At 37.8% G+C, this 13,692-nt stretch overlaps 1 protein-coding gene across 1 annotated transcript in view; it reads left to right on the top strand.

Moving 5' to 3' along the window:
* Positions 1 to 11,999, top strand: part of slc36a1 (solute carrier family 36 member 1) — a 37,890-nt gene extending 25,891 nt beyond the window's left edge. The window contains exon 12 of the mRNA XM_084133694.1: positions 10,929 to 11,999. Within this exon, the coding sequence (XP_083989820.1) occupies positions 10,929 to 11,197 (269 nt within the window). The 3' untranslated portion in view covers positions 11,198 to 11,999. The remainder of the gene's footprint in view (positions 1 to 10,928) is intronic.
* Positions 12,000 to 13,692: the final 1,693 nt, after the last annotated feature.

Genomic DNA, 13,692 nt, shown 5'->3' with positions numbered 1-13,692 from the left:
ATTTAGGTTGAAGAAAGGAGAGCATTGTGTAGACATCAGATCATGCAACCAAGCTATTATGAAGGATACACAATGCTCCTATTATTCCCTTATACAAACAGTAATCGATCACAAAACCATGGTTAATTTTCCTAAGGGTCGGTGAACAGCCTTACAAAAGCGAGAGGTTTTAAAAGCTACAGGAAACACAACATTAATACTGTAATGTTAGTTAGCAGGCTAGTGGAGGCAAAGCTTTGCCATTTGCTTACATCATAGCAACTACATAAAACTTAGAATGGGAACTGTTAATAGAAAACACAACTACAAATAACAAGACCTACAAAATTGAGATCCATAAACAAAAGGTTGTCCCGACTAGGGCTGTCACTTTACGTTCGAAAATCAATCGGACCAACCAACACAAGTTTCGAAAACGAAAATGGGGAATCGATTTTAACAGCTCGTCACGATACGCCCGCAGTGAACACGCGTCACACAGCAACTGTAGGCTGTGACAAACTCGCATAACAGCAAATTATACTTCTGCATAATGTTTCTCTTTTTACTACAAAAATGTGAATTCTGCCGGTATTCAGACAGTCTCATGCATACAGATACAGATTAGGGCTACGGGCTATGTAGTCGCCTACGTAGGCGAAATTTGTTTGACATTTCTAATCGTAAACACAGCTACTGTATGTTGAAGCCTGCAGTAATGTTTTTCATTGATGTTATGGCAGTCCACTCTGCTTATTGTTTTTCGAGAATGTTGCACTCCTGTTTGTCATTGTGCACGAAACTTCACGCCAATAAATCATCAGGAATATTGCTGACTTGTGCGCGCCTCAAGCGCCCTCTTTACGTTCATCCTAATGCCTGTTGTCCGTGGATTTGCCTATATTGGGCATTTAAAATGGAAACGTCTTTAGACATGGAAAATCAATTTTACAATCGATTCAATGAACACTTATGTCTCAAAAATCGAACAGGATTTTTTCACAAAAGTGACAGCCCTAGTCCCGACAAAGTGGGAACTGCTCCATTTCAGGAGAAGCTTTTGTGCCTAGCCTGCATTGTGGTTCTGGATGCCGTTCTCCGTAAAATGTGCAGCACACAGATAAACGTTGGGGTTATTATGTTCAGAAACAGTGTTTGAAATCAATTTTAATCACTTCATCAGCCTTAGGAAGGTCAAACAAATGGGTTTTGGAAATGGGGACAAAACAGCATCTCGTCAATATAGCGACAACACTGTCTTCTCTAATGCAGCTCAACCAGGCAGCTCAACCATTTTTTGCATATTTTGTGGGCGGGATTATTTAAATTAGTAATTTTGTGACTTCATAAAATCCTGAAAAAACGCATTGTAGTCCAAACAATTCAATTGTTGTAGTTCTTGGATTCTGTTAAATAAACTCTTTGGAGTGGACTTTGAGCGTTGTAACTTTGCAGATCTTGTTTATGCTCAAACAGCAACATTACAAACTAACTAAAGTTGAAAAAGTTTGGCCTGTAATAGAGCAAACAAACAAAAAAATAAATACATTTTGCTTAAACATTGAGAAAAAAATCAGCAACCAGTATTGGAATTGGCCCATTTGCTTGGAAAAAAAAATGGCAATCGGAATCGGTCATGAAAAAACATGATCCCTAGCAAATATTTTGTAAAATACATTTTTATTATTATTATTATTTTTTTTTTAATTCAATTACTTTTCAAAATTAAATTAAATGTTATTTATAAACATTTCTCTCAAATTAACCATCTTGGATGCTTTCCTTTCATTTAGAACATTGCAGTGCATTCTGGGATTGTTTTCTTTGTGATTGTCTCCTTTTGGCCCAAATCTGTCTTAGGGGATATTTTAATATCCAATGGACCATAAAAATAAGAGATGAATAATAAATAATGGAACATGGACATGCATAGCTGAGCATTTATAAGATAAGACCTCGTCTCCCTGGTTCCGTTTGTCTCACGATAGTGGTCTGACAGAATTTAAATTCCCTTCTTTTTGTTTGTGCATGACAGCATGCATGCACATGCAACTTGTAAGATGTGGCATTATCGTTCCCATCTAGTTCTTACATGCACTTGATATACATGTGGCAGGCACACACAAGATACGCTGTATAAAATGCATTCTTCGTTCATACTTTGCTGTTAAAACAACAGTGACGCATATTTCCTGCTACTAGCACTCTACATTACTCAGAACAAAAGCATCCTGTACAAATAATGATACACAGTCTTTTAATGACTAATTTACAACAAAAACAGCTCTTCAGAGTTAAAAATTCTTTCAGTTTTTTTAGCAAGCTTCCTAATGCTGTTCAAAGGCATTTTACATTCAAACTACGTCGCTGGATTACGGTTAGAGCTTAACGTTCTGAGTTGTTTAATTCTGTAAGTGTCACGGTATTGTGTCTCTGCTTTGATTTATGGAGGTGAGAAAACTGTCTGTCTTTCATTTGTTCAAGACTTTAAGAATCCTCTCTGTCTGGTTCATGTTTGGATGAAATAAGAACAGAGAGTTCCTCTGTTTGCCTTGCTCCCCAAAAGTTCATTTAGAACGCATTGAAGAAAGTCGTAGGATTTTGGTGGGTGTGTAACATGTAGAAACGAGAAATTAACGCTCAATCAAACCATTTGTACTTCTTATAAAGGCTCAGTTCTCACAGTGGAGTGCCTGCTTGAAATCGACTTCACAGAAGAGCACATCAAAGCTAGCTCAGAAAAGATGAGAGTGATATTACTGGGTTTCCAAGGGTGCAAGCATGCCCGTGCGCGCTCTTAATGGAAAGTGGAATGGACAGTGCGTGAGCCCCCTCTGGTCCTGCACTTTTTCTGAGAATGCACTGCTACCGCTGACAGCACGCTGACACATGAGCACCAGGGCATTCTGACTGTGCCGTGTTCCTCTACTTTACCTCAGGAGCTGCTGAAACTGACCTCCCGTAGCCCCGGGGAGGCTCCAAACCTGCTTCCTTCAGTCCTGCTGAAACAAAAGGAGACACCTGAACCATGCGGCTCCAAAGGTCTCTGAAAATGCCATTCAGTAAAGAGTGAAGGTCTTAGAAGCTACTTATGTGACTCGCGTGATACCAGGCTCACCGTTCATGTGACGATCTGACCTTTAATCGTTTACAGAGACCTCCTTATCATTGCTTACATCTGACCTTTTACTGTATGTATTTTCCTTAACATTTTTCATCTGTTAAGTGAGGGATAATGTACAGTCAGATATAAAGCGCAGCTACTTGCCAGATTAGGGCTACACAATTGCAATTTAAAATGTGATTTTAAAAAATGTTTGCTGTGCTTGTTTTAAGGGCTGCACAATTTGATTTTAAAATAAAAATAATTATTATAACTATATAAAATTATAAGATATACTATATAAAATATAAACTCAGAGAAGATGCAGAAAGTGTGTGGAGCAGCATTTACTGTGAACGGAGCCGCTCTGAGACACTAAAAACACTTCTGCGCTTTACTCTGAAACACACTACGCATTTATTTAATTTAAACCGCAGCCCTATATCACAATTTATGTTAATTTTGATAAATCATGCAGCCCTATGTCAAAGGAATAAATAATGCACATGAAATACAGTTTATTATTATTATTATTATGTGAGAAGAAAGACTCGCATCAAAGAGTGATATGAAACTAAAACAGCTATCGGACATCCATTGCCTGGGACAATTTAGTTGTTAAAGAGTACTTTAGAGTTGCTCTCTGAGATATGAGATATCGATTCTATATAGATAACACTATATATATCTGCACTGGCAGATAGATAAATTAATTAATAACTAGTTATTGGATCTAGTTGAATCTAGTTTGTCATATCATAATCCAATTTCCCCCTCTTTTTCCCATATGTCCTTTTGCTGACTTCATCATTAAAAATAGCAAAAGGAATCTAAAGAAATCTTAATTGTTCAGTATTGAATTAATAGTGAAAGGAGACCTAATGTTCCTCAGCTAAGTGATTTTGAGTAATTTAAGCAATTGTGCTGTTAGGTAGCTGTGTACCAATTTTCCTCAAGATAAGTACAAGTAGATGTTTTTACATTGTAATTTAGAGAGGTTCCATAGAAACGACATATGAAATTCCAAATGAAATGACATACACAAACATCGATTTTAGTCCTCAGGAATGATATATCATCAGTATATGATGTTCACATCAAGCACATATAAGACATTTTCCCAGCTCTTTCACATATCCAATAATGAGATGGTACATTCACCTGTCAGTGTGTTTCTGGAGTATTGTTGTAACTGAGATTCGACTAATATTTCCGTTTATAATGACATTTATATTCTCAGCTTCAGTATCTCTCCTCATTCTGACCATAGGAATTTTCTTCTCTGCCATAAGAGAGATTGAAACCAAAGTCCCTTTAAGACAAGTCATTTTACTCGGCGGTCATCTTTGAAACACTCGGGCATGCAAGTGCAGCTCCTATCTCTTTGAATGGAGAAACATCAAATTCTCCAAAACTGTTCGCCAAGCTTACGATAAAATTTCATATTTAAATTCATATCTATTTCTATAGGAACCGGAGCTTCTAACAGCAGCTTCAGTGACGCAATGACCTTACCAATTGGCGAATGGCTCTTATTTAGAAGGCGGGACTTATTTTGCCATATTGAACACTGCACTTTTCCCCATTTGAAACAATACGAGTGACTCGTCTTGTGTTATTCTAAAGTCTTTCCTATTTTTCATGGCTTATTCCACAGCTTTCATGACTAAAGACTAAAATTTCATCTTTTAATATAATTTCATTATTTAATATTATGTATCTGTATTATTATTCTTTATTAGTATTCATAATCAGTTGTGTTATCTTATGAAGTTTAAAATGCATGAGTTAGACTATAGATTGCATAGACACATTTTTTAGACACAAGGAAGGAAGCTGGGAGAGTTATATATTTTGCTTGGAGGTATGCGTGCAATGAAACGTTCACTGAGCAGAGATGTTCCAATGATGATGATACATTAAATGTGTACAATTGGCATGTTCTTTATACGGAAAGGAATGTTTCTCAACTGATGCAAATGTACCACAAATGTACACTGAGAAATAGTTTCTTAATATGGAAAGTGGATTTTACCATGTGTAAGCATGAGGTATACGTTCCATTTTTAAACATAAGCAACATGTTTTTCTACCTTACAAGAAAGTTGAAAGTCACTCAGTGGTGTATATATAAGCTCAGTCTTACTGTACTACGGCAGATAAACATCTTCTCAAGTTTCTCTCCTATGCTGACGAATAAAGATTTTTCTTGGCAAGATAACTGGTGTCCGATTCCGTTAATCAAATAATAACGGGGAAAAAGGCTTAATTCCAAGTCTACAATGACGCCAACTGTCCCTGACATTGTAATGAGGTGTTGTGTTGAGTTTCCTCCTGTATTTGAAGGCTCTTTTATTCCACACAACATATTCCTTGTGCCTTTCTGTCCCTCTGACAGTTTAATAGTTGCTCATTCTAAAATGTTGCTGCTGAGAAATAAATAGCTTCTTCATGACTGATATGTCTGAGATGAACTTATTAATTTTACATAATGGCCACTGACAACAGGCCTTCTTAATGGACTGAAAGGATCCATTGAGAACATCTCAATGGACTTATTGCCAATATATATGTATTCATTTCTCTATCAAGTTTTACAAGATCTCCTCGCACTAGAATGTTCTCTCTGTGCAGCCAGTCTGTGGCTCCTGAATAACGTAATAGACAAGCAGTTTCAGCTTTTGGTGCGTTATATGATTTATATGAATGCTGGCTCACTTTCCAAGGAGCACATGTCAAAACATTAGTCTGAGATTCGATGTGGTGCGTATGCAGTGAGTCATATGATCGCCAGCAGCAAACTTTCATTAAAGTGATGCAGGCCTGTGTTGCGTCCAACAGCTGCCTACCGTGTGTTGTCGTGCTATGTGATCTTCTGAAGAGAGATATTTATAAATAGAGCTAAAATTTTTTCTTTCCAGAATATCAGATGGATTCTTAGTACTTTTCAAGTGTTTTCAAGATACTTCCTTGACGCGAACATTCATTACTCCTGACAATGAACCCGTGATGAGCCTCTATTTATTTTTCAAACAGTCATTGTCTGACAGTCAGGAGTTGTTCAGAAGGGGATAATGGGTTATTTGTTGCAGTGTTTGCACTCCCCTCTGTAGTTTTGTCACAGTACGCCCCTAGAAATCATCACATGGCAAAGGGGGATTCACGTTGTGCGTGAATGTAAATTGGATTCTTATTAAGTTCTCACTTGTGTGGTCTGATAACCCTGGAACTTTCAATGCCTGAAATAAACAAATTAGCCTGGCCATGCTCCAACGTCAACCAACCAATTTTCTGGTCATCAGAGCCGGGAATATTTTGAAGTGATGTGTTGTCAAAGGTGAGACACTTTATGTGGACTCCCTCGCTCTGACCCAGAGCTGACATTGCCATGCTCTGTTGTCTCTGAGTGCTGAAAAGTGCAGATATGCCCATATGTCTTGTGTGTTTACAGCTGTGAAATGTGTCCCTGAGGTCTTCTGCATTTGGTAATTAGGAGACTGAGGATATGTTATATATATATATAGCCTCGGATATTGTTACCTTGAGACTCGTTTTAGCTCATTCCTGGTCCTGTAGTGTTGTTTGCATTGTAATTTGCAACAAAAAGCCAAGGATCTCATAATGTCACCACCAAGACTAATAATCACCAAACAGGCTGTTGGTTGTTTATTACCTCCTCTAAATGTGGTCACAAGTATAAAGGGAACATTTGGATGGGTGGATACATCCTGAAGCAGACATACTTTCGATAATGATGTTGTTTCAATGGAATCGATACTGATTTTAACTACTGCATCAAATACTAGAGTTATTTAGACAAATCTACATGAGACATTATATTATTATCTATTCATTGATGTGATGATTGTTATAATAAATGTATTTACATTAAAAGTTATTGGATTGACAGTAAAGATATTTAAAGTGCTAAAATAAATTGAGTCCTAAAACAATGTATCATGGTTTAGATGCATCAACATTGATAATAATCAGAAATGTTTCTTGAGCATCAAATTATAAGGATAATGTGACAGAGGACTGGAGTAATGATGCTGAAAATTCAGCTTCACCATGAAATGGATAAAGTGGATAAAATAGTAGTGTTATTTTAAATTGTAATAATATAATTTAAAAAAATGCAGAATGAGAGCATAAGTGACTTAATAGCATTATCTGAATTTGTTTCAGTGATTCTGGCCTTGATTATTTGATGACAAATATTAACATAAACAGATGAACCGATATTATTTAAATAATCTAATTTATTTTATTTGAAAAATAATAATGTGTAAATATTATTATTAAACATTGATTTGCAGCTCAAATAATGCACCTTGATGAACTCATAAAACAAGATTGCGTTGAAAAAAGGACATGAACCATAGCATTATGTCAAGTTACACATAGGCGTTCACATTTTCTTTAGAAAGAGTAAAAGTCTAGTCTGCTTTTGGCATTTTACACTAGTAAATGTGCTTGATATGCACTGGATGTGATAATGAATTTCATACTGTGCTGCTGACCCTATAAAACTGTGCTCTGGGATTAAATATGATTAATGGTCCATTGTCAACAGCTCTTATATCCTCTGTTGCTCTACACCTTTTTCGCTAGACACATTTTGAGTTTCTATGAAGGTCTGAAAGTGGGCTTCTCATACTCTTCCAAACATAAATCAGTTTGCTTCAAAGCACAGTTGTCAAACTTGCTGTGCGTGCAAATCAAATGCTTACTGTGCGAGAACTGCCTTTATAAAAATAGATGTAATAAAGTGGCAGACCTCATTAATCTAGAAGCCCTTCAATTGACAAAGCATAGCCCTTTCCCTTTCCAAGAGGAGAAATGTGCTGACTCCAGTCGTGGTTTCATTGACATGTCAAGGTGAGCCTGAGATGAGTTCAGAAATGGATGAGGGAAACTCGCTCGAACCTGGGATGTGCCTGACGTCCGTAATGGCAGAGAGGGATGGGCCTGTCTGATTAAACACCATCTTTTAGTGGTATTACTGTGGATCGTTCGATTTTAGGATGTGGATCCAATGATACAGGACTGGGGACGTGGCCGGCTGAGTATAGGGAAACCAGATGGCAGCTGTCCTCGATACAGAGCTGGCCTCGATCTCTAAAATTTGGAAAAGGACATGAATTACAAAACACTGAGCTGGGACGTGAGGATGTGGCGGTAGAGCTCCAGCTGTTGTCTAAAACAGGCTCTGTGAAATCTTCCTTACTGAATGATATTTGAATGTCAGATGTAGGGCACTGTGCCATCTGTAAACTAAATTTTTGCAAAATGTTCACTAAAGAGGATCTCAAACCTCTTCAGATATATTTTTTTTCATAGTAATAAAGCAGAATGGCTTTAATTAATAACAGATATGAGTGTTCATGATTTTTTTTTAAATCTAGTCTAAAACACGTACGTTTTTTGGAAATGTCCTTTATACATTTATGATGGTTTCATATGGTTTTTGAACACTTTTATACCATCTTCAAGAAAAGTTTTAAATTTAATGTCTCTGAAAATGTCATGTGGTGGTGTAACCATCAAGTAAAAAGTTCTAACAGTTTCCTTACACCTTGAATTCATGTGAGCGTACGCATCTTAATCATTCTTTTTAAAAACGTGTTTTTACATGTTTTTCATTTTACAACCTGAACTAACCTGGCCTTGTTATAAAAATGATCAAATCACATTACTTTTTTTAAATAATTGTAATTACGCCAAACTTACGTCAGTTTTCTTTTCAAAATGTTCATTATTATAATGAATGCTTTTGTCTTTATGAAATCAGTTAAATCACTCTGAAATGTTTGACTTTATTCCCTCAAAATATAATTAAGAAATGAAAAACATGCTCATCATAGAAGATGTTTATTCATATCATTGTATGTGTGTATGTATAAATTGCATTTTCAACGTGTTTGTGAACAAATTAATAGCATCAGGTCATTGACCCATACAATAATCTTTCTGCAAATTCATGTCCTCTATCATCATAGTCCAGAACAGTTAAGTAACAGGCCGAAAACGCCCGTACAATATAGTTTGTTAGAAGAGCCGAGCTTAGTAGGTCCATCAATTGATCCAACACATTTCCTTAATGTGAATTTACTTTGCAGCTTTTAAAGCCTTGTTCTGCTCTAGGTCCCATAGGGGGATCTGTCACCTGTGCCTGCTTTGTAAGCTGCTTGGTGTGCGCTTCTCAAATCTTCAAAGTGACCTACCTGTACATCTCAACCCATTTGGACTATTTGTCTTCTTTGGACTTTAATTTGGCCACAACACCTCTCAAACAAAGGCTCGTTCTTCGAAAAGAAGAACCTTACAATGCTGATTTGCCGGATTCCCTGGTTGAAAGAATCTTATGTGTCAAATGAGAAGCCGACCATCCCTACAAAATAATAAGTGACAGGAAGTGCGCCGTGCGCTCGAATGTGTGTGTTCATGTGTGACAGACAGGAATTTGCAATGTGAGCATTTGAAGATTTAAAATCTGCGGTGTATTCCCGCCGTGCATAGTGGGAAAAACAGGAACATTTGGAGGGGAGGGACAGACATCAGAGGTGGCTTGTTTGGTTGAGAACAGAGCCTTTCCATGCCCACTTCAATCCCCTTAGCAACAGATCAAGATAACTCATTCCCAAAGCACCACACAGCATGGCCACTGTCCTCACCCAAACATGAAACGCACTCATCGACATTAAAGTTTTAGTTCACCCAGAAATTAAAATCCAGTCATCAATTACTCACCCTCATGTCATTCCAAACCCATAACACTTTCGTTAATCTTCGGAACACAAATTACGAGATTTCTGTCCCTCCATTGAAAGTGTATTCACCCAAAAATCTGACGCTTTGAATCGTTCATAAAGAGATAGTAAAAGAAATCCATATCAATCGGTTTAATCCAAGTCTTCTGCATAGACATGATCACTTTGTATGATGAACAGATTTCATTTAGGATTCTATTCACATGTTGATCAGTAAATTTACAAATAGCATTCAGATTTGGTCAAGGAAGCTCAAGAATGTTTGCTTGTTGCACGAGAACCAATGGGGTTCATTCCCGTGTTAAGGCTGATTTATACTTCTGCGTCGGACCTACGCCGGAGCCTCTACGCTGTAGGCTACGTGTTGGTTTTCATTTATACTTCTGCGTCGTTGTCCGCATTGACGCGCAATTACACATGCAGAGGGAGCATGTGAAACCCGAGGGAGGGGTTCTAACAGACCAATCACAGCGCTTGTGTCCGTGTAGAATTGACGCATTGTTACATTTTTGGAGAGGTGCATGTCAGGGTATGCCGAAGGGTATGCAACCTACGACGTAGCTACGGCGCGAGTTCGACGTAGAAGTATAAATTGGGCTTTACGCAGCACGTTTGAGCTTCTGCAAGAACCAATGAGGTTCATTCTCGTGTTACGCAGCACGTTTGAGCTTCTGCAAGAACCAATGAGGTTTGTTCTTGTGCGTCAAGCAGTGCGGTTGAGCTTCTGTTTATGTTTGCTGATCAATGTTTATATGTGAATAAAAGCCTAAATTAAATCTCTTCATCATATACAGTGATCATGTCTATTCAGAAGACTTGGATTAAACTGCTCAATTCATATGGATTTCTTTTTACAGTCTCTTTTTGATGCTTTGAAGCATCAGAGTTTTGGGTGAATAGACCTTGAATGGTGGAACAGAAAACTCTCAAAAATATATTCAGTTGTGTTCCAAAGACGATCAAAAGTCTTATAGCTTCTGATTCTTTACATTTCTCTCTCTCTCTTTCTCTCTCTCTCTGCTGGAAGTGGTGGCGCAGTTTAACCTGATATTCCCTTTGCTGTTTCACCACAGGTGTTCTCGCCATATTGATCCCGGAGCTTGACCTCGTCATTTCTCTGGTGGGCTCCGTGAGTAGCAGCGCTCTGGCCCTCATCATTCCTCCCCTGCTTCAGATCATCACCTTCCATAATGAAGACATGAAGCTCTGGGTGATGGTCAAGGACATCGGCATCAGCCTCATTGGCCTTGTGGGCTTTGTGGCGGGGACGTACATCTCCATCCAGGAGATTGTGGCACGGAACGGCAGCAGACACAACAACACACACCTTCAGCTCCTGTGAATGTTGACAGCGTGACAGATTAAATGGAGGCCGTACAGATCCACTGAATCATTTACTCACTACCGGCTCCTTTGATTTCTGCTGAGTTCCGCTTGGGATTCCTCTTACTGAATGTCCGTAGATGGCTCATGGATTTTTTATGTGGTTTTGTCTTTCAGTGTTTGCAGCACTGAAGTCTCATCGTATCGAGTTTCCAAAGTTACACTGTTTTAAAATCTTTTGGGTCAAACATAGCCCAATTTAAAGCGGAAAGTTATCAGAATAATCTCTGTATTGTTTATCTGTGTTGTTTACAGTGTTGAAATGAAACGATTCTCAGTAAGTTTTTTTTTTTTTTTTTTATTCATTTTTGATTTATTTGATGGTTTACAAGTATTGTTTACTCATTCAGCCTTATCAACCGTCTTATTAAAAAAAAAAAAAAAAAAAAAAATATATATATATATATATATATATATATTCAACAGATGCCATCTGTGTTTAGTCTAGAAGAGAAATCTGTTGATATAACATTCGATTTTTTCCCCCAACTGTTTTTCCTGATTGCAGCATTATTATTCAAAGAGAATAATCCAGATGTAATATTTTCAATAACTACATATGACCTGATCTCAATCAAGTTGTGGAGTATATAATAGTTTTAAAACAAGCTCTAGATCTCATGATGTTTAGGACCCAAATGACTTAAAGTTCTTAAAAGACTTAAGAGTTTTAACTGCAAGTATGTTGAGTAACTTTAATTTTAAAACTTGGCACCAGTACGGTTGTGTTAAATGCTTATTACTGAGGTACTTGAATTGATTTTCAGTTTCTTTGCTTCATATCAATCTGCTGTATATATGTTAATGGCAGTGCCAAAGTTTTTGTTGTTGTTTTTTTGATAATTTACTGTATCATACTCTTAGTTGCACTCATTTACAGCTGTTGTAATTGCAAAACAAATCCATTTGTTTTGGATTTGTTGTTTCATTTTTGCCTTATTTTACATATACTGTAAGTATTTTGTCCATGCTCACCTTGTTGAAAATGAACATATTTTAAAACTTTAAACTTGGTGAAATTATGTAAAAATGATATTTAAAAAAATGGACAGACATCACATTACTTGTTGTTCATTTATATGTTGATTATCAACATGAGAGTTTCATGGTCCACAAGTTAAGTTAAATCTGCTTGCTGGTATGTGCTCTGTGGTTGAATTAAAGAACGGATAGCCTGCCTTGATGTTAATAAGTGTACTGCCTCTTCTTTTGTTGTAGGACAGTGGTTTCCAATCGCGAGTATGCATGCTCCAAGGGAACTTGGAAAGATTTTGTATTTTGAAATTGTTGAAAAACTTCCTGGGCCCTATTTTAACGATCTGAAACGCAAGTGTCAAAGCGCAAAGCGCAAGTAACTTTGTGGGCGGGTCTCGGCGCTGTTGCTATTATACCGGCGGGATAAATGACTCTTGCGCCAGGCGCAAATCTAAAATGGGTTGGTCTGAAGTAGCTTCATTATTCATAGGTGTGGTTTGGGCGTAACGTGAAATAAACCAATCAGAGCGACATCTCACATTCCCTTTAAGAGCAGACGCGCTTTTTCCTTGGCGTATTGCTATTATAAAGGCAGATTTGCCAGGCGCGCGCCAGGAGCGGTTCACAGCCGAGGAGAGCAACGCTCTTGTCACGGCCGTAAAAGAGAGAGAAGTGACATCGGGGATGGAGAAACACACCCAAATTAGGTTAAACAGGTATATAATAATGTGGGTAAATGTGTAAGCTAGATGTATGCTTTTATAATAAATTGTCTCTATCTATCTATCTATCTATCTATCGTTTGTAATAATATGATTTGCAAAAATGAAAACTGCTGCTTCTGTGTAGATTAGAGAATCAAAGTGTATGCGCGTTGTGCACGCTATACATTATGGTCAAGCATGCGCCCTTAAAATAGCATAATGAACAACGCGCAATGCGCCACTGACTTTAGACTAGGTTTTTTCTGGCCAGTGGCGCAATTGTTTTATGGAACAGTAAAATAGCACCAGGGATTGTTTGCGCCGGAACACGCCTCCTTTTTTGCGCTGAACCGCCCAGGGAGCGCAAGTTCATTCCCTAGTTTAACAACGTGCTTCTGTGGAGGGAAAAGCGCGCTTTGCGCGGGTGCAAAATAGGAATGAAACATGTGTTGGTGTACAAAGTCAATTGCGCTGGGTGCTAGATAGGGCCCCCTATCTCAAGCCATCTTTTTACAGAGTAACTGTTGGTAGTTGTTTCTGGCTGTCAAATGTGGCTTTAGTCGCACTAGTTTTAGACATTTAGAAAGCGCAACACTTCAGGAGGGGCATTTATAAAGGTAATGCTTGGTTGCTGGTTTATAAAGACAGGAAAGGGAATGCATTTGTTGAAAGCTCAGATGAAATCAACAAATGCAGTCATTCCTCCATTCTCATTGGTGCCTGTCTGTGACGTACAGTATACCAGTATGGCAATGAGGCTTTTTGTGAGGAAATA

The sequence above is a fragment of the Abramis brama genome (assembly GCF_963993115.1).
Source record: "Abramis brama genome assembly, chromosome: 13".
In the NCBI taxonomy this organism is placed as follows: domain Eukaryota; kingdom Metazoa; phylum Chordata; class Actinopteri; order Cypriniformes; family Leuciscidae; genus Abramis; species Abramis brama.
This window is presented reverse-complemented; position numbering and strand designations above follow the sequence as displayed.